General features: G+C 59.8%; 1 protein-coding gene across 1 annotated transcript; it reads right to left on the bottom strand.

Moving 5' to 3' along the window:
• Positions 1–1,809: 1,809 nt before the first annotated feature.
• ABCD1 (ATP binding cassette subfamily D member 1) lies at positions 1,810–20,096 on the bottom strand. Its single transcript, XM_082610884.1, has 10 exons — positions 18,505–20,096; positions 15,500–15,680; positions 10,482–10,624; positions 10,223–10,391; positions 9,557–9,651; positions 6,475–6,620; positions 5,886–6,031; positions 3,491–3,575; positions 3,048–3,173; positions 1,810–2,949 (listed from the first exon to the last, which is right to left on the bottom strand). Exons 1-10 carry the CDS (start codon positions 19,411–19,413, stop codon positions 2,742–2,744), a joined length of 2,208 nt encoding a protein of 735 aa, XP_082467010.1. The 5' UTR covers positions 19,414–20,096; the 3' UTR covers positions 1,810–2,741.
• Between the last annotated feature and the right edge of the window lie 62 nt (positions 20,097–20,158).

Below are 20,158 nucleotides of genomic sequence, written 5' to 3'. Positions count from 1 at the left end.
CCGCAATGGATGCCATCGCCCAACCAGCCACCCAAGCCAGAACTCAGGGGTCACCTTGACTCTCACTCCACCCGTCCCCTCCCCCAGAGTCTGAGGTACCCCCCGCATGGCTTTCTTCTATTCTCTCTAGTGCATCTGGGATTTCAGGCCTCAGCACGTCTGGCCTGGGTTGCGTCAAGCGGTGTGCTCCTTCATCTCTGTCTATCTATCTCTTTACCTGTGATCCATCCATCCATCTACTATCATCACCAGTCTATCACCTCTCTTTATTATCTATCAGTCATCGATCACTTCTACCTCTTTATGATCAATGTATCCATCATCTATTATTTATTTTTTGAGGCGAAATTCACATAACACAAAATTAACCCTTTTAAAGTGCACAATTTGTTGGTATTTAGCATACTGACAGTATTGTGCAACCATCACCTCTATAGTTCCAGAACATTCTCATTACCCCGAAAGGAAACCTTGACCTCATTCAGCAGTCACTACCCAGCCCCTGGCACCCATTGGTCTGCTTTCTTTGTCAAGCTGAATAATACTCCATTGTACGGACAGACCACATTTTGCTTGTCCATTCATCTGTTGATGGACACTCGAGTTGTTTCCACTTTTGGTTACCATCAATAGTACTGTTAAGAATGTTCATGTATGAGGGTTTTTAAAAAATTTTATTTATCTATTTATTATTTTGGGCTGCATTGGGTCTTCGTTGCTGTGCACGGGCTTTCTCTAGTTATGGCAAGTGGGGGCTGCTCTTCATCGTGGTGCGCAGGCTTCTCATTGCGGTGGCTTCTCTCATTGCGGAGCATGGGCTCTAGGCGCGTGGGCTCAGTAGTTGTGGCTCATGGGCTCTAGAGCGCAGGCTCAGTAGTTGTGGTGCATGGGCTTAGCTGCTTAGCTGCTCCGCGGCTTGTGGGATCTTCCCGGACCGGGGCTCGAACCCGTGTCCCCTGTATCGGCAGGCAGATTCTTAACCACTGCGCCACCAGGGAAGCCCCAGGGAAGCCCCACATATAAGGTTTTGATTGAACATCTATTTTCCATTCTCTTGGGTCTATATCTCCGAGTGGAAGTGCCGGGTCACATGGGAACTCTGCCTAGCTTTCCAGGACCTGCCACACTGTTCCCCATGATGGCTGCCCCACCTCTGTCCCACCAGCAGTGGGTGAGGGCCAAGCGCAGTGCTCTTGCCTCCCTCCAAGAAACCCTCCACGCAGCCTCCGTTAAGCATGAATCCCGTGTTGTTTCCATCCTGCTGAAAACCCTTCAGTGGCTTCTCACTGCTTCTGAAGGCCAGGCTCTGGAAGTGAGGTCCCTCCCTCCCCCCTGCACTTGGCATTGATATCCTGCGTCTTACTCCTGATTCACCCCTGGGCCTCTGCACAAGCGTTCCCCCCTCCTAGAAGGTCTAGAAGCACTGTGTCCCCACTGCTCCTTGCCTGGCTGGCTCAGGACTCTTCCTCCGTGTCCCCTGCCAGCCCATTTGGCAGCTCACTGGTTTTCTCTCAGCATCTCTCTTGGAGCTCGTCACGGGTGGACTGGACCTCGGTCCTCTCCTCTCCACCCTGGCACAAGGTGGGGCTGGGTCCAGAGTCCTCGTCCGGCTCAGCCATCCTTTTTGTGAGATGTTGCTGATGCCACCTGCCCACGGCTGTGTCTGCCAGAGAACGTGCAGGGCAGCATCTTCGGCTGGGGGTAGGGCTCAAGGCTCCTCCTCCCCACGCAGGCCACTGTTGCCCCTCCCGCCTCTCCCCCAAGCCTCTCCCCCAAGCCCCAACCGACAAAGAGGCTGGGAGGCAGGACTGCACTTTCCACAGGAGGTTTTTACTGAGGAACTGAGGGAGGTTCCCTGACCCGAGGGCTGAGGGCCTGAAAGGCACACGGCGGCGCGGCGGCGGGGTCTCCCCCTTGGGTGGGGGCAGTCTTTGCAGAGACAGCTTCCCCACTGACCCCTCTTTGGCACTGAACTGGGACAGCGGTGCCCTCATGCCCGGCAGCCCCAGCATCCCCGCCCCCACCCACGCCCTGGCGGTTGGCAGTGTAGGCTGGTGGGGTAGCGGGCTGGCTGGGGGCCCAGGCCACCTCCCCCGCTGGCAGGGTGCTCATGTTGGCGATGGAGGAATCCAATAAATTAGCCTGAAGGGGAGAGGGCTGGGGACGGAGGGGGATGGGGTCTACATTCTTGTCATTGCTCGGTAGGAAATGTTGTGCAATTCTTCCTCCCGAGGGCTCTTTGGGATGACTGGTGGGGAGAAGGGGCACAGATGAGGGGCCCTGCCTCATCGCGGGGCCCACTTGGCCATTTTTATGGCAGTAAGGGTGTTCTGGGGGATGGGAGCCTCGGCGGGCCGCTGGGATGATGGCAATAGAGAGATGGACCATCCGTGATGTCTCCAAGGGACCGCAGAGGAGGGAATGGGGGGACACCAGACTCAGGAGGCGCTGCCCCGCAAACACCAAGGCTCCTGGGCACAGGCTGGTGCTGTGAGCGGGGCCGCGCCTCTGGCCCCTCTCCCCTTCCACTCGCCCAGGTCCCAGTCTGGTGGGGCTGGGAAGTGGGCATGGGTTTCGCTGGCTGTCCTCTGGGAGGCCTGGGAGGACGGCAAAGCATGCAGGGTGGGCCCGCAGCGGGGCGGTGGAGGGGAAGGCTTGGTGGGCAGGCGCTCCGTTTCCTTCACGTGATCCGAGGGCTTGGTGTGGGGCGTGGGCCAAGGGCTAAGAGCCAGGGCCGTCTGTCAGGTGGCAGCGGTCTGGAGGACTCCGGGGCCTTGGCCCAGGATCTGGCAGAGCTCCTGGAGGCGCCGCTGCATCTTGGGGATGCCCGCCAGCTGCTGCTCAAGCCGCTGCTTTTCCTCAGTCAGGCTCAGGCGGGCGGCCGAGTCCAGCTTCTCAAACTTCCAGCCACCCTCCCCGTCGAAGTGTAGTAAGTGTGTGTGGTACTTCCTGTCCCAGGAGAGGGAGCGGAGGTCGTTTGGCAGCACCGCCCCCTCCCCAGCTGCAAAGCCACGGGCGCGTCGCTCGCCGGAACGGAGGGCACCTACCACAGGGAGGGCCGGTGGGTGATGGAAAGCAGGGCAATGCCTGCATCCTTGGCCGCCTGGAAGATCTTGCCTTCCACGTCGATGCTCACGGCACTGGTACACTCATCCAGGAGGGCGTACTTGGGCCTTGGGGGTGGGGGCTGAGTGCGTGAGCCTGTGGACCCTCCAAGGCCAACAGCCCGGGCTGGCCCCAGCCCCCAGTGGGGGCGGGAAGCCTGATCTGCATGCTGACCCCCTGTCCTTGCGGTCCCATCCCTGCTGGGCCCTGGCGGGCAGGGCAAGGCCTCCTGATGGCACTGCCCTCCCCGCTTAAGGGGCTCCCAGGGAGCACAGATGCCGAGCAGGCTCCTGGGAGCACCCAGGCAGCACCCTTGTCTCTGCCCCTGGCCCGGAGGACTTCCAGTGCCCGAGGGAGCCCAACCACTCAGGACAGCATGGCTCACCTGTGGTAGAACATGCGGGCCATGCCAACTCTCTGCTTCTCGCCCCCGGACAGAACGTCCTTCCAGTCACACACGGCCTCCCAACCTGGCAGGAGACAAAGGTTGCTGTTCAGTTCAACAAGGGCCGGGCAGCACGGGCAGAGGGCCCGGGCCCAGGCACGGTGGCTGTGGTGGGAGGGGCCGGGCCACCAACAATAGCGGAACACAGCAGCGCACATGACTCGGGGAAAGGCTGTCCACTGGGGACGTGTGCTCTGGGTACCTGTCTGTCTGTGGGGACACCGGAATAGCTCAACAGAGCTGGGACCAGAATTACATCCCCTCCAAGAAAGGATACATGGGAGTCCTCACCCACAGGACATGAGAATGCCACTGCATTTGGAGACAGGGTCTTTACAGAGGTGATCGAGTTAAAGTGAGGTCACTGGGGTGGGTCCTCATCCAATGGGACTCGTGTCCTTATAAAAAGGGGACATTTGGAGATGCAGATACGCACAGAGGAGAGACAACATGAAGAGACAAGGAGCAGACGGCAACTGCAAGCCCAGGAGAGAGGCCTGGAACAGACCCTCCCTCACGGTCCCCAGAAGGAAATGCCCCTGCCCACACCCCTGGATCTTGGCCTCCCGGCCTGCACAACTGGGAGACGATACGTCTCTGTCGTTTGCCCCACCCAATCTGTGGTGCCAGCGAACTCACACAGGACCTGATGGGGTGCTAATGAAGTGCCAGTGGGCATCAAACAGTCACGGCAGAGCCCCAAGGATGGCTGCGATGGGCTCTCCAGAAGGCTTCTCACCCACAAGCGCCAGGCCTGTGCGTCTCATCAGAAACGCCTCCTTGCCTGCTCCCTCCACTGCCTTTCCAGAAAACTAGAGATTTTGGCAGGGCACGTGGCCACACACAAAAAAGACAAAATCCCCCAGCTTGCCTTGATGAGAGGTTTAACCACAGGACTGAATTCTGGCCAGTGGGGTATAAGTGTAAGTGTTAACACACGTGGCAGCTTCTGGAACTTTCTTTAAAGGACAGGCGACATTCACTCTATGATTTGCACCTCCCCCCCCACCCCCACCCCGCCACTTTCTCCATCCTATGGCCTGGGATATGATGTGATGCTGGAGGAGACACCTTGGACCGTGAGGTGACCTTGGGAAAGGAAGCCACATATAACAGAGTGACCTGGGGGCCTTCGTGGAGTGGGGCTGCCCCCACCAACTGCAGCCTGCCTTCCTCGGGACTTCTATGTCACGGTTAAGATGAACGTGCAAATTATTTCAGCCACAGTTGGTGGATGGTTCTATTACTCACAGCTGAACTCGATGCTAATGGGTGTAATGGCCGGCCTCAGGGGCCCCAGGCACTCAGGGGTGTGTGGAGTCCAGGAGGAGGGGTACACTCCCAGGGCGAGCGAAAGAGGCCCGACCAGGCCAGGGCGAAGCTGGGGATAAAGCTTTGCAGGGATCATGGCAACCAGGGCAGGCCCGGGAGGAACAGCCCCACTGAATCCGCCACCTGTGGCCCCCCTTCTGCACAGGTGACAACACCTGGGAAGGACTCTCATGAGTCACCTGCCACGTCCTGCGGAGCCCCCATGGGTCCTCACAGGCACTCTTTCATTTACTGCTGGCACTGAGGTTGAGACTGGTACCTGGCCCCTTCTACAGGTGGAAAGCATCTCAAGAGGTCAGGTTTCGCTCAAGGTCAAGCTGCCCCTTCGTAGCCTAGGTAGGACTCGGACCTCTGCCACTCAGCTTTCAGTATAAAAATCCAAACTCTGGCAGCTGGACCGCACTCCTCTTCTGCCCCTCTGGGCACGACAGGCAATTAAAGACCAACCTGAGAAGTCCCCAAGCGATGCGTTCTCTGGCCATCGGCCTGTCTCTCCCTCCTGCGGTCTCTTCCCAGGGGACACACCTCCCAGGCTCGAGCCAGACACGTGGGTGGGCAGGCGTCCCCTCCACCTCTGCTCCCACTGTGCACGCTGCAGGCTGCCCTGCCCACACCCATGCTCTGCCCTCTCGCTGAAATGCATAACTGACCTGTCGCTTCCCTGCCTGGCCCAAGAGGCCCTGCCTGCCACGGAGCGCAGAGCCTGGAGAGCGTGCCCCGCTGGGTGGCCCCCGCCAGACTTGGCTCCCTTCCCGAGTGGAGTGCACTCAGGCCATCTGCGGCCGCCCGCTTCCTGCCGGTCCTCCCCAGGGGGCGGGGCTCTCCAGGCCACATAGCGCTTCGGACTTGCGAACTTTGGTTGGGGTAGTCTTCATCCCTCGGGGGCCAGGAGGGAGGCACGGGCAGGCGCAGCAGCAGGTTCCCCGGCTGAGCCTTGGGACAAAGGACGATCGATTGACGGCTTCCCCTGTGGCACTGATGAGTGGGATGCCTCTTCCCCTACCTCCTTCCCGCTGCAGGATGTGGTTCAGGTGCACGATGTCCAGAATGGCTTCCAGGTGAGGCTCTGAAAAGCCCTTCCTTCGCATGTCCTCCACCGAGTCCGGGTAGATCACTTGGTCGCGCAAGGAGCCCACAGACATGTAGGGCCTGCGGGAGAGCCACGTGTCCGCCGAGGGAAGGGCGGCCCGGCTGCCCTGCCGATGCCCTGTGCCTGAGCGGGCTCCGCACGGGCCCTGCCTGCCCGAGGGGGGCCGACCAGAAGGCCGCAGACGCCGCCGCGCAGCGTGCCTCGCCCACCCACTCACACACGCACGCACACTTGGGTTGCACACACGCATCATGGCACACGTGCAGGTACTCGGGCACACGCACTCATGCATGCACACGCACCCCCAGCTGTGAAGCTGCTGGGCGAGCGGGTCGGGGCGGAGTGGCAGCACCCTGCCATCCTCTGCCCAGGCCTCGGGCCCTGCCATCTCCGGGACGTCAGGTTCCGCAGGTCAGAAGGGGTGGGGGCGGACCTGGGGACGCTGGCTCCCTCCCCCCCCCCCCCCCCCCGCCGCCGGTGGCCCCATCACCGCACCACTCACCTCTGGGGGACGTAGAACATGCGCTGGGGTGGGGGCTTGTAGAGCACGCCACCATAGGTGGGCCAGAGGCCGCCCAGGATACGGAACAGAGAGCTCTTGCCGCAGCCGTTGGGGCCGGTGATGAGCAGGTGCATGCCCTCTTCCACCTGTAGAGGCAGCGGCCGTGGAGCCCGGCCCGGGCCTCCCTCTCCTTACCCACGGGCTGCCTGACAGCCTCGGAGAGGCCCCGCACCCAGCACATGCCGTCCTCCATCTCTTGGTGAGGAATGGCAGGGCCCCGACGGTGAGCTCTGGTATCCAGAGCCCTAACCGGCTGCCTGTTTCAGGCACTGCCTTGTCCCCTAGGGCCCCGACATGCACCAGAGAGCAGGGGGCCAGTAGGAGGAGGGCCTGTTCTGCTACAGTCCAACAAACGGGTACGCACCCCAGACGGTCAACGTCAGCCTGCAGCCCAGCCATCCCACTTCACCTGGAAGCCAAGCGTCAAGCACCTGAGGCCCCCCATGAGCCAACTACATCATGTCCCCTGGTGTTCTGGAAACACCTGCTATAGGAAAAAGGCCCGAGCAGGCGGGGATCGTGCAGATGGCAGGGAGCCCGCCGTCCTCGGGGTGGGGGAGAGCATGAGGCACGGAGTCAAGGCACGTGGGGTACAGCTTCCGCTGCCCACCGCCATGTGTGACATCACAGCAACACTAAGGGCCTTCCAGCCAGTGCAGTCCTCGCGAGATCCCAGAGTGTGTCGGATACGCGCGTCCATCTGGTTTATCCCGGTCAGTGCCATGGGTTGAACTGTGTCCCCTCAAAGAGTCCTGGGTTGGAGTCCTAACTCCCAGGACCTCAGAATGTGACCTTACTTGGAAATAGAGTCTTTGCGGATATAATGAAATTTAGATGAGGAGTGGGGTGGGCCCCTAATCCAGTGTGACCTGGTGTCCTTATAAATAGGAGACATTTGGACACAGAGACACGTGCACAGGGAGAGTGCCATGTGAAGATGAAGGCAGGGACTTCCCTGGTGGCGCAGTGGTTAAGAATCCGCCTGCCAATGAAGGGAACAGGGGTTCGAGCCCTGGTCGGGAAGATGCCACATGCCGCGGAGCAACTAAGCCCGTGCGCCACAACTACTGAACCCGCAAGCCACAACTACTGAGCCTAAGTGCCGTAACTACTGCGCCCGCACGCCTAGAGTTGGTGCTCCACAACAAGAGAAGCCACCGCAATGAGAAGCCCGCGCATGGCAATGAAGAGTAGCCCCTGCTCGCCACAACTAGAGAAAGCCCGCGCGCAGCAACAAAGACCCAACGCAGCCAAAAAAAAAAGATGAAGGCAAAACACCAGAAGCTGGGAGAGGCCTAGACACCCTGATCTGAAATTCTGTTGGTTGAGCCCCTCGTTTGCTGTTCCTCCTTCGTTAGACTATAAACTCCCTCGGGCAGGGCCCAGGCCCCCCTCTGTGCAGGTGTGGGAGGGCTGGTTGGTCAGGCCCCGGCTCCTCTGTGTGCCTGGCTCCGGGGGGAGCGGCGTGGCCCCAGCCAGCTCCACGGCTGCCTCCCTCGTCTCCTTCCGTGCATCTCTCCGACCGCCCTTCTGACCCTATCACCTGGCTGATCAGGGCCAGGAACTGCTCCCCACCCCCAACATCTCCCAGCCCCGGAGCCCAGCTCCACCAGCGGCTCTGCCAGGACAGAGCCCTTGCTCAGCCCCTGGTCACCCGTTCCTCGGCTGACCTCGCTCCTTAACCAGCCACGCCCCTGCTCACCATGGCCTCTGAGCTTTGCCCAGCGGGGCTTCCACTGGGCCTGCCTGGAAGCCATTCACCCTGCATAAACTGGCCGTCAGTGGCAGCCCCACACCCCAAGGGTGACTACTGCCAGGGGCGATGGGGATCGCACCACTGGCCTGCATCCAGCCTCCAACTGGCTCTCAGGCCCCCTCTCAGCAGATCAAGGAAAGGAGTTCTAGGCGCTGGCCCTTCCTGCCTATTCCCTGCCTGGCCGTGGCTTCCGCTGCCCTGGCTCCTCAGCGGGGCACACGTGGCCCCTGCAGGACCTGGGCCCGAAGCCCCTTGGCTCCTCGTCCCTGCCCTCTTCTTCACCACGCTGCCCGCCTGCCCGCCCGGAGGCTCCTGGGTGAAGCTTCATGTGACCTCTACTCCCCCAGGGATGCAGACCTCTAGTCTACCTTTCCTGTGGCCCTCGCTGGACCCGGGACAGCCATCTAACCATGGATCTTTTCTTTTTTTTTTAAAGTTTAATTTGGCCACACTGGGCGGCATGTGGGATCTTAGTTCCCTGACCAGGGATCAAACCCGCGCCCTTGGCAGTGGAAGCGTGGAGTCTTAACCGCTGGACCACCAGGGAAGTCCCAAATCTGGGATCTCTGTAACCCTTTGGGGTTCCCCTGATTTACCTGTGGTTTACAGGGTCCAGCCTGGAGCTCAGGGAACATTAGTTGAATGAATGAATGACTCCTGCACCCAGGACTCCCTTTCACTCTATCACTCCCTGACCCTGTCCAGAGCTCTGGCTGGGAACACATGTCACTGGTGAATGTCTGCCCCCAGGGCATCCTCTCCACAGACAGCTTGCATAATGGCTGAGAGCCCTCCCAGTGGGCCAGGCTGCACCCGGCACACACCCGCCCTGGGGGCCTCTCACAGCAGATCTGTGGGACCTCAAGCCCGGGTCGGTGGAAGAGAATCTCTTTCATCACAGCTGGAGTTGGACCAGAGTCCCCAAGTCCTGGGCTACTCAGGGATAGGGGCAGGCATGGGGTGCTGGCAACGATAGGACCAGGAACCTTTGGGTGACTCCAGCCCAGTGCAGGTAATCACTGGTCTCCCTTAATCAGCTCTGACTCCACTGCCCCAGAACTAACAGTCACTCAGAGACACGTTGGTCTTTCGCCTTGAGCTTAGCCTGCCTGCCACGTAGACCTGGGGTCCATGGCTACTGGCAGTGCGGGCAGGCTGGATGCTGAGGGCTGAGGTGGGTGCAGAAGGCCAGGCCCCGGGCCCCAGAGCTGGGCTCGGCCCCGCCCGTGCTTCCAGGTTGGGGGTCCCCTCCGCCCTTCGACCTACCCTGATGTTGAGGCTGGCCACCACTACCTCCCCCGTGGGCGTGACGATGGGGATGTTCTCACACACGATCCCCTGCTCCACATCCACCACTTGGCCTGGAGAGAGAACGCGAGGAGGAGAGAGAAGGAGCAGAGCTCTCCCTCCACCTTCCGGTGGGCGCCATCTACCCCCAACCCACGACAGCATGCCAGTGTGTGGCCCAGGGGCCCTTGGGAATACAGTGCAGCTGCCCACCAACTGACTACAGCCCCCTTGCTGTGCTCTGGGCGGCGGAGGGGCAAAGCCGGTTCCCTGGCCTCTGGAGCCCGAGTGTGGCGTCTGCTCCTGTAGCCCCTCAACGCCACACCACCTGCAAGGTGGCTCCGACGCCTGGGGCCTCTTCCACAGCGCCCCAGCCCCTACTGGAGCTGCGAACTTCTCTCGCTGCCCGCGTGGGTGAGTGATCCCCTCCGCTCAGGGACCACGCCCCCCTCTCTCGCAAAGGGAAACCCTGGCCAGGGCACCTGGAAGGGACTGGGCACGTGAGCACAGTGGCCAGCGGCGACCGCTCTGAGAGGGAGGGCTGCGGGGGCCGCAACGTGCCCAGGAAGCCCTCTGTGGGGCGCTGGGCAGCCTGCCGTGGGAGGGCCGGGACCAGGGCGGCCTCTCTGGGGAGGGCACCCTTACCTCGGATCTGCAGGGACCCCTCCACACGGACACCGGACCTCACCACGGCCCCGGACCCTGCCTGAGCGTCCTCTGGCTCCCCGGGCCTCTTGAAACGGCAGTGCCGGACGTCTTCAAATACCTGGAACATCTCGTGGACCCGGGCTGTGTAGCCAGCCAACTCTGTCACCTGCAGGGAGGGCGACCGTGGCTCAGCCCCTGCCAGTGGGGGTGGGGGGGGAGGGGAGATGGTAGGGGTGGGGGCTGGGCGGGGGGTTACCTCCTTGTAGGACACCATGACCCGCTCGATGGCGTCCGCGGCAGCTGTGAGGAGGTTGCGGGCGATGGTGAAGGCTTCCGTGCGCTCGCTCACCAGCTCCTCCTCCCTCGCCTCCAGGGCCACCTTCTTCGCCACCTCCGAGTCTGCAGAGCACAGTGGGGCGGGGAGTGGCAAGGACAGTGGAAAATCATAACTGACCCACTGGGGGAGAGAGCAAGTCTGTCCAGCCAATGGTGCTTGGACAACCGGGTATCCACATGCAGAAGAAGGACCCCTACCGCACACCACACACAAAAAACTAACTCAGAGTGGAGCACCGGCCTGCACGGAAGAGCTAAGACTACACAACTCTTAGAAGAAAGCAGGGGTAAACCTTCGTGCCCTGGGATTAGGTATGGCTCCTTAAATACGACACCAAAAAGCACAAGTGACAAAAGCAAAACAGGTAAGGGAGCTTTGACAAAAGTAAAAAGTTCTGGGCACCAAAGTAAGTCATCCAGAAGGTGAAAACACAACCTACAGACTGGAAGAAAATATCTGCAGATCATATATCTGCTAAGGGCCCAGGTCCCAGAATACATAAAGAACTTTTTCAATTCAACAATAAAGAGACAAACGACTCAATTAAACAATGGGCAAAGGATCTGAATAAACATTTCCTCTGTAAGATATACAAATGGCCGAGAAGCATACGAAAAGATGTTTATTGGTCACCAGGGAAATACAAAATCAAAACTGCGATGACACACCACTTCACACTCACTAGGATGGCTATAAGTGAAAAGACAGTAAAAGTGTTGGTGAGGAAGCGGAGCAGTTGGCCCCATGGGACACTGCTGGTGGGGATGAACAATGGTGCAGCTACTGTGCAAGACAAGTTTGGCAGTTCTTCCAAATGTTAAACAGAGGGTTACCAAATGACCCAGCAATTCCACTCCTAGGTGTGCATATATCCAAGAGGAGTGAAGACAGAGGCCCACACAAAAAATGATACATGAATGTGCGTAGCAGTTATCCGTAAGAGCCGAAAGATGGAAACAACCCAAATGTCTACCAATGGATGAGTGGATAAACACAATGTGGTAGCTATATACATACAATGGAACATTATTCAGCCATAAGAAGGAATAAAGTACTGATTAATCCTACAGCGTGGATGAATCGTAAAAACACAATGCTAAGTAAAAGAAGCCAGATACAGAAGGCCACATATTGTGTGATTCCATTTATATGAAATGTCCGGAAGACGCAAACCCATAGCGACTGGAAGATGAGTGGTCGCTGAGGGCTGCCAGGTGGGGTGGGGAGTGACCACTAATGGGTCCGGGCTTTCTTGTTGGGGTGGTGACAATGTTCTAGACTTAGATAGTGGTGATGGTTGCACAACTTTGTGACTATATCAAAACCCACTGAATTGTACCCGTTAAAAAGGCCGAATTGTATGGTATGTTAATTACGTCTCAATAACGCAGATATTGCGTCCTGCACGACAACGGCAGCCCCTGCCGAGCCTCTCAAACAGGAATACTCCCTTCAGACCTCCAGTGTGCCCCGTGCCGCCCTCATCTCTCCCCTTGCTGCCGTATTCTGCGGCTATCCTCGATGCTACTATCTCTCCCTGAGAGCCTGCTCCTGTCTTTACTTGGTTTTTTCTTTTCTGTCTCAGTTGAGACCCCATGGTCGCTCACTTCAACCCTCTCTTGTCAATGGCCTTGACTCCCTTGACCGTTGGACCCCCTAGAGGGGCAAGGTTTTTACACAAGGAATGTTCTGGAAATGGTGATGGGGAGCAAGGGGGAGGCCAAGTCTGAGGGCTAACTCTATCCAGGGGCATAAATGGATCTGAGGTTGGAGCCTCAAGGATGTGATGGTGGGGGTGGGCTGGGAAGGGCCAGGGAGTCAGGTCAGGGCAGGTGCAGTGTGGGGTGGATAGGGCCAGACAGCTGGCTGGAGCACCAGGAGTCCAGGGAACTGGGCGGGGGAGGGGAGTGGTGATTCTGACAGTCTAAGGTCCCTAGGCAGGGGGGACACAAACCCTCCTCGCCGGACATCCTGAGAGCTGGAAAGGGACTGCACACAAAGGGAAAGGGTCTGCGTGGGGGCCCTGGCAACAGTGGGCCCCTGCCTGGAGACAGCATAACCCTCTGCAGCTTTCCTCGGAGCCTTGGGGGCTAAGATGAGTGCCCTAGAGCCAGACACCTACCTGACAGCTCTTCCTGGCCAGGCCGCCATGCCAGAAAGGCAAAGGTAGCTACATCTTCCCCTGTGGATAATCGCTGGCCTCCTCACCTGCTTCCCAGCGCTCTCTGTCTCCAGTTACTGGGGACACAGCAGGGACAAAACAGACAAACCTCTGGCCTCCTTGAGTTTAAAGTGGCAGAGCCTCTATAAGGCAGCCGCAGACGGGGAGCAGACGGGCTGTTCAGCAGCGAGGCAGGGGAGGGGGAGAGAAAGGTGGAGCGGTGGTCTCACCTAGAGGGTGCCTGTGAGCAAAGCTCCCACAGAGGGAGGGAGGGGCCGCGGGATGGCAGAATGAAGAACGTTCCTGGCAGAGCGAGGAGGAGCAAAGGGCCTGAGGCGGAAGCAGGCCTGGTGTTCCGGGGGAGGCCAGTGAGACGAGCGGAGTGAGCCAGGGGGATGGGAGCCGTCCACACGTTCACAGGTGACTGGCTATAAGGGCCATGAGCGTGGGGACAGGAGCTCAGGACTCTGAATCGCCCACAAAGCCCGACACAGCAGAGGCGCCAAAAAGTCCTAGGCCTTCAGAGGAGGGAGAGGCCTCGGGGACTAGACAGGCTGAGCTGTGCCCAGTGCCCAGTGCCAGCTTCAGAGGGAAGCGGCCACAGGCACTTCCTCACAGAAACCACGGCTTGGTTTCCTCCTGGGTCCGTTCCCATGCTCCTGGCCTAAATCAAGGCCACCCTTAGTGTAGGTCCATTGGTGGAAGCAACTACCCCCTCCAATTAAACCTTTCCTCTTGGGGGTCACCCAGAGAGGGACAGACAGCTGAGGGTACGGAAGCCCCAAGGGAGAGACACCAATAGGGAGAGAATCAGAGAGACTTCTGGTTCTGAAACACGCACGTCAGGCTCTCTCTTTACATATATCTGAAAACCCTCTTACTACCAAACTGCATAAAATATAACACCTTTTAAATCAGAGCTGTGCTTGCAGGAAAGCAAGGGAAATTCCCAGGAGTGAGAAGAGAACCCAGTAGCCAGGTGCTCCTGTGACATCCCCAGAGCCGGAGAAGATAGGGCTCTAGGTGCAAGGACCAAAAGGTCTCCTCTAAGAATTTGTAATTATGTGTCTGGGCTGCAAATTAATATCACCTGCAAGTGCGGGGACCCCTCCTCCCCCAAGCAGAGAAGTTAACATGAAAGTGGCCTCCAACTGGTTCATTACCGGGCAGCCACTTGGCTAAAACTAAAGCAAATGTGCGCAGGGGAATCCTACCCTCTAGTTAGGCTAGACCCAACGACCACGAGCAAAGAAGACCGGCAGATGGAAGATAAAGCTGGCTTAGACCCCCAAGAATTCAGACAACCGAATAGCTGCACAGAGACCATGGAATGAACATGATTAATATGGTCGCCGGCAGAACTTTACAGAAAAAGGCATTGAAATAAAAAACAATGCAAATTAGGGACTTCCCTGGTGGTCCAGTAGTTAAGGCTCTGTGCTTCCAATGCAGGGGGCACGGGTTCGATCCCTGGTCGGGGAGCTAAGATCCCTCAAGCAGCGTGGTGTGGCCAAAAAAAAGAAAATTCAAATTAGATGCAGCAGAAGAGAAAACTAGCAAATGTATGAGCAGGAAAATCTGAGGAAAACTCCCAAAATAGACAGTGCTAGATGGGGAAAAGTGAAGAGAGACGGACAGTCACAAAGGAGTGAGAAGCCCAACACGCAATGAGAATTCCAGAAGGAAAGAGTAAAAAGAATGAGAGAGGCAATATTTGAAAAGATAACAGCTGAGAACTTTCCAGAACGATGGAACAATCTGAGTATTCAATGGCCATACAACAAGTCTCAAGCAGAATAGACAGAAACGCACAGGCAAACGCTTCCTAAAGAAACTGCAGAAAAAGAGAAAAGTCTAACCAGGGGGACCACGCAGGCTGCTGAGAGCAGTTAAGCTGGTAACAGATTTTCCAACGGAGGCAACAGGATGTTGTCAGTGGGCTGAGAGAAACCGACCGTCCGTCTCAACTCCCTCACCCAACTGAACTTCAGTTCGGGGGTAGGGGGAGGATAAAATAAAGACATTTTCAGACAAGAAAATCATCTCGAAGCTCCATGATGAAAGCCTCACAGTAAGGACTTCTGAAGGACGGCTGTCTGAAGGAGGGTCACTGGGCCGCGGGGAAGGGCTGGGAAGCCAAGAAAGCAGAAACTCACAGGTGAATCTGAACACGCACCAACCGGATAAAGCAACGGCAAACCTGTTGCTGGGGACATCAGCACGTCAGGCGGGCTGGTCCTCCAGTCCACATGCTCTAAGGGCCCAGAGGAGGAGGAGCTATTGATTAACCCACACTGTTCTCACATTAACCTTGGAAGGGCAACCACGAAAAGGCTGCAAGCAGAATGAATTCCTTGCAAACCAGTAGAGGAACAAAATGTGAATCCTTCCCAGTCCCCCCAAGGCCTTGGGGAAGGGGGCTCTGCCCTCCACAACCTGCCAGAGCTATTGTAGGCGCGGGTGGGAAAGCCAAAGCCCAGGCCAGGAAGGGGCTCCCTCGACGTGCTTCCCCACCCTCCCACTTCCAAGATGAGCCGAGGGCAGGGCCCGATGCGCAAGGGTGCACGCGCCTGCTGAAGGCTGTTCCTGAGTTGCAGTCCCTGGGCTTGGCCAAGTGGGACCAAGAAGCGTGAGATGCTGTAAAGGGGAGCTCTGGGAGAGTGTGACCTGCCGGGTGCCCCCCGACCCCGGAAGTAGAAAAGTCAGGTGGGCCGGCTGAGCACTGGGGCCCCCCCAAGCCTAGCCCAGTGGTGCAGGAGGACAGGCCCCCGCTCACCTGACTCCGAGTACCCGGTGGCGGTGATGATGGGGACAGCCACCATGAGCAGTCCCGAGGCGCTCCACACGTACTTCATGAGGAACTGCTCCAGCATGACATACCACAGGCGTTCCAGCAGAATGAGGTTGATCTGCGAAGCCAGGTCCTGGTAGGAGTGCTGCAGCAGGGCCAGCTCCACCTGCAGATATGGGGCACCGGAGACCCAGAGGCCTGGCGGTCAGTCCCACAGGGGCGACAGCGAGAGTCCCCAAGTGTCGCTCACACAGGCCATGCTGTTTGATGACCACGACAAGGTTGAGAGCCGGGGGTTAGGACTGGGCCACGTTTACAGGGGACAGGTCTCAAACTTGGGGGAGGTATGGGATCGACATCGCAGCATTGGGGTATGGCGGCAGTGAAGGGGCTCACCCCCCCACCTCCTGAGGCCCACGCTCATCCCCTTTCCGCTACCTCTTCAGTTGGAGTGCTCACCACACCCCTCTCTTTGCCCTGGACAGCTTCTCAACATAGGCCGAGGGCAGCCACCTTGCCCGTTTCTTTGGGCAACTGCTGGGGGGCTACCCTGAACTAAGCGAAGGACAGCACAGGAAAGCAAAAGGCGGTTGTTGGTTTTGAAGAACTTGGTTCAATAATCTCTACCTGCTTAGGCCCCGCCTCCCTCTACTTTCCCATAGTTCCTCTGGGTGAGAAACTTTCACTGCATTCTCCCACCAGAACCTGCAGGGCACACTCCCAAGCCAGCTCGTGCAGGAATCGCCCTCAGTGGACAGCCCCACACCCAAGCCAGCTGAGGACTCTGGCCCACCCACTCAGCAGTGAGTGGGCCTCCCCTGCCCTCCCCTTCCTGCACTGGCCACTACCTGCCATCTCAGGAGAGGGACCTGTGCAGGGCCTGGAGAAGAGAGAGGAGGAGAGGGAGTGCGAGAGAAAGAGGCTCCCTGTGACAGCAGCAGTTAGACGGGCGGGGGGCTGGAGTGGTCAGGAAGCAGTCACAGCAAGGTGGCCATTGGGGCATAGATTTCTTGCTCGGGGGGCACATGCCCTAGCCCCGCCTTCCCACTCCTGACTGACAATAGCTGCCCAGCCTGGAACCGTTTCCTTTGTCAAGTGGTTTCACAGCTGACTCTCCATTTGATTCTCACCATGTCCCACTGTGTGTGTATTCTCATGTCCAACGCAGCCCAGATAGGCAAAGTGACCTGCCCCAGCTCACACAGCCTGGAGGTAGCAAGAGGTATGGAATTTGGATCACATTGGCTGAGCCATTAGGAGGACCAAATTTTTGTAAACGATGCTTCATGCTTCCACTTATGCAGAAAGGTCTACCTAGGCACAAGCCAGTAAGAGGTTGTGTGTGTTGGTATGCGCGTGTCTAAATAAGCCTCCTCGAGATCCCAGTAACAGCAGAATACCCTGCTGTCTGCCCTCCAGCCAGTCACCTCTGCCCTAGCCTGTTGATCTGAGCCTGGGCATGGGGACATCCGCCAATGGGACTGGGGTGAGCCACCTGCCTATACAGTAAGGGCAATCAACCCACCCATGAAGGCCCATCACTCCACACTGCTTTCAGGCCTTTGGCTGAGGCCTAAACAGACAGGCTGTGGACGCTCACAAGGTTCCTCCAGCCCTGGCCGGTGAATCCTCGCGGTGAGCATGCGATTTGCTGAAACCAGCCCAGAAGAAGTCCTTCGAGGAGCCAGTGATCTCTCTTCTACCCCCCACCACCCAGGTCTGCGGCACCGCTCAGTGGCTTTGCCTCAAGCCCATCTCCTGTTCCTGAAATGAGCACCCGGGCAATCCAGGCTCGTGCTGGGAGCTGGCAGGAGTGCTGGCTGGGGCTGACAATGTAGCTACGGGGAACGTGCCAAGTGCCTCACCCAAGGCCACGGCTGCCTGCCAAGGCCCTGCGGCCCGGAGGACAGGAGAGGAGGAGAGGGGGTTGCAGCTGCAGACCAGGCGCTTTTTCTCCAAATCTGGAGCCCAGCCCACGCCCGGGATGCCCCCTATCTGCTCAGGAATAAACCCTTTTTAAAAATCAGAGACAAGCCTGCCTCTCTGCCTGATGTGATGCGCAGCCAGTGAGACAAGGTCTGGGGCACAAGGCCACCTGACCCGGGGAGGACACATGGGCCTTCACGAGATGGATGCCATTGTGCCCCTCCCCCGAGAAACACTGGGGAACTGAAACCAGAGTTGCAGAGAGCCTAGCCAGAGGCAGCCGCAACCCCAGGCACGAGGAAGGGGAGGGGCCGAGGCGAGATAAAGGGAGCATTGGCCTGGAGTAACCTTTCCTAGGCCCGGGCTACTGGCCGTAGCTGGCCCGGCCCCCCCCCCCAACCCGGCCTGCCGGGAAGCTGCACAACTGGGACCCGGGCGGAAGGGCGGCCACGCTGGGGGCAGGGTGGCCGCTGGGCGGGCAGGAAGTGCGTCCTGCCGCAGTGGCAGCCTGGGCCCGGCATCCTGGGCCAGGGCCTCGGGGAGGCGGCCAAGCCCACAGCCAGGCGGGCCTTCGGGCTCCGGATGGGGGAAGCCTTGACCTGGAGCGCTGAGCTCCACTACCGCTGCGGCCGGCACGCTGCGCACTGCTTGTTAACCTCCGCTTGGGCTGAGTCATGCCCATAATGCCCGCCTGCCCGGCCGGCCAGCTGGGCCAGAGGCCAGCCTTCAAAGGGTCTGGGGGCCCAGGAGGGGCCAGGCAGCAGGCCGCGTGCCCAGATGGCAGGAGCCTCCTCTCTGTTGGCTAGAGGCATGGGGCAACCAGGGAACTCTGGTCTCAAATCGCTGGGGTCCACAGCCTTAAGGCCAAGACAAGTGAGGCGGAGAGGAAGCAGAAGTGGCCCAGGGCAGTCCCCACCCAGCCTTCCTGCTTCTCCATTACTGTGCCATCTGAACTGCCCAAGGCCCTGGTTGGCCCACACCTCTGGCATCAGCCGTAGGCAGCCCTGGCTCTCCTGCCCCTGAGCCCCCAGCTACACGCTTTCCGGCGCCCGAACCTGCCCCACCTCGTGGCCCCCATAGAAGGCAATCTCCTCCGAGTTGGCCACCACCCGGGAGTGCATGTAGCGCAACTCCCCCTTCCGTCGCGCCTCCTCTGCCACCAGCTCCCCGAACTTGGGCGAGAAGGCTCGCAGCACGTTGGCCGTGAGGAACACCACAAGGCCAGCGATGGCCGAGGGCCAGGCTGTGCCGGCCCCGCGGGAGCGGGCCACTCGAACCAGGGTGTAGGTGGTCACAGCCACGTCCAGGAGCGGCTTGGTCAGGTTGGAGTAGAGGTGGGCTACGGAGGCGGCGAAGGCCACCACATCCTCCGTTAGGGACTGGTCCGGGTTGCGGAGCCGCCCGTCCATGTTGCTGACCCGGTAGTAGGTCTGCTGGGAGAAGTAGAGGCTGTAGGCGTGGGCCACCAGCCGGCTGCGGAACGCCAGGGCCAGTCGGCCCTCTAGGTAGCGGATGGCACTGTTGACGAAGGTGGCGGGGAGCGCGATGAGGAGCCACTGCAGGAGCTGCCAGCCGAAGGCCCGGGGGTCCTTTCGTACGATGCAGCGGGCCAGCCGGCCGTCCAGGCGGGCCACGTACACCGACAGGAAAGTCCGGCTCACCAGGGCGGCTGAGTGCAGCGCCAGCAGCCCCGTCTCCCGGCACAGGATCCTGGGGAAGAGCAGCCGCAGGAGCCACAGGAGTCGCTGGAAGAACACCCGGTTGACACCAGCCTTGGCCGCTGCGCCCACCGTGGCCCCGGAGGCCTCCTGCGCGGACTCCCCAGCCGGCGTCTGAGGGCCCCTGGCCGGAGCCAGGCACTGCCGCACCAGGGGGTAGATTTTGTGGGCTCCATAGGCCGTGAGGGCTAGGACCACAGCTGTGCGCTTCAGCGTGGTCACCCGCGAGGGCCGGGGGGTCGAGAGCACGGTCATGTCACCTGGGCTGGACTCACGGGGCTAGGACTGGTGCCTGAGGCAGCAGAGGAGGCAGGTGGCTGGAAGGGTGGTGGCTCTGACCCCAGGCTCGTTGTCTAGGCAACTGGAAACCTCGCAGTGGTCCCTGAGACTGTCGCTTTAGGCCACCCGGGTGGTGCTGGGCCCCCTGGTGCGGTGGGCTCAGGGGCCTCCAGGGTCGCGGCCTCTTCAGGCAGCCGAGGTGGAGGAACTTGTCAGTCCCCTGGCCCCTGGGGTCAGAGCCTCCAGAGGTCTCGGGCAGAGAGGGCGTCTTTTCCTCTCCACCTCCTCCTCCCCCGGGGCACCGGGCGCGTCCGTCCGCTCGGCAGCCTGGCTGAAGCGACTGTGACTCCGCCACCCGCCCAGAATCCCCACCTACCCACCCACTCTTCCCCAGGGGGGACTCGGGGGAAGGGGAGGAGGCGGAGGAGGGGTGGGAGGCGGAGGAGGAGTGGGAGGCGGAGCCAGGGCGCGGGGCGCCCCACCCCGTTCTCGCCCCACGGTTGGGCCCCGCCCCCTCCCCGGACCACAGAGACGTGGGAGGACCGCGCGGGCTAGAGAAGCTGCACCTCGCCTTCCCGCCAAGGCCTCGCCCCGACTCCCCGTGCGCCCGAGGCGCAGCTTCTTCCCCAGTCCTGGGCGTCGGAGCCTCGGCTCGGGGGCGGGGCGGAAAACCGCCTTGGGAGGGGCCTCCGGGGCCTCGCGGCGGTTGGGGGCGGGGGCG

This window comes from Mesoplodon mirus (assembly GCF_964341445.2).
Source record: "Mesoplodon mirus genome assembly, chromosome: X".
Taxonomy (NCBI): domain Eukaryota; kingdom Metazoa; phylum Chordata; class Mammalia; order Artiodactyla; family Ziphiidae; genus Mesoplodon; species Mesoplodon mirus.
Note: the sequence above shows the minus strand (reverse complement) of the source record. Positions and strands in the feature narration are given on the sequence as shown.

Excerpts from the sequence above, each read along its gene's own strand:
- ABCD1 (XM_082610884.1), bottom strand. The coding sequence starts at position 19,413 with ATGACCGTGCTCTCGACCCCCCGGCCCTCGCGGGTGACCACGCTGAAG. Across the intron at positions 15,681-18,504 it reads CCTTCTATGGGGGCCACGAG|GTGGAGCTGGCCCTGCTGCA; the intron begins GTGGGGCAGGTT and ends CCATATCTGCAG. Across the intron at positions 10,625-15,499 it reads CACCGGGTACTCGGAGTCAG|ACTCGGAGGTGGCGAAGAAG; the intron begins GTGAGCGGGGGC and ends TGTGCTCTGCAG.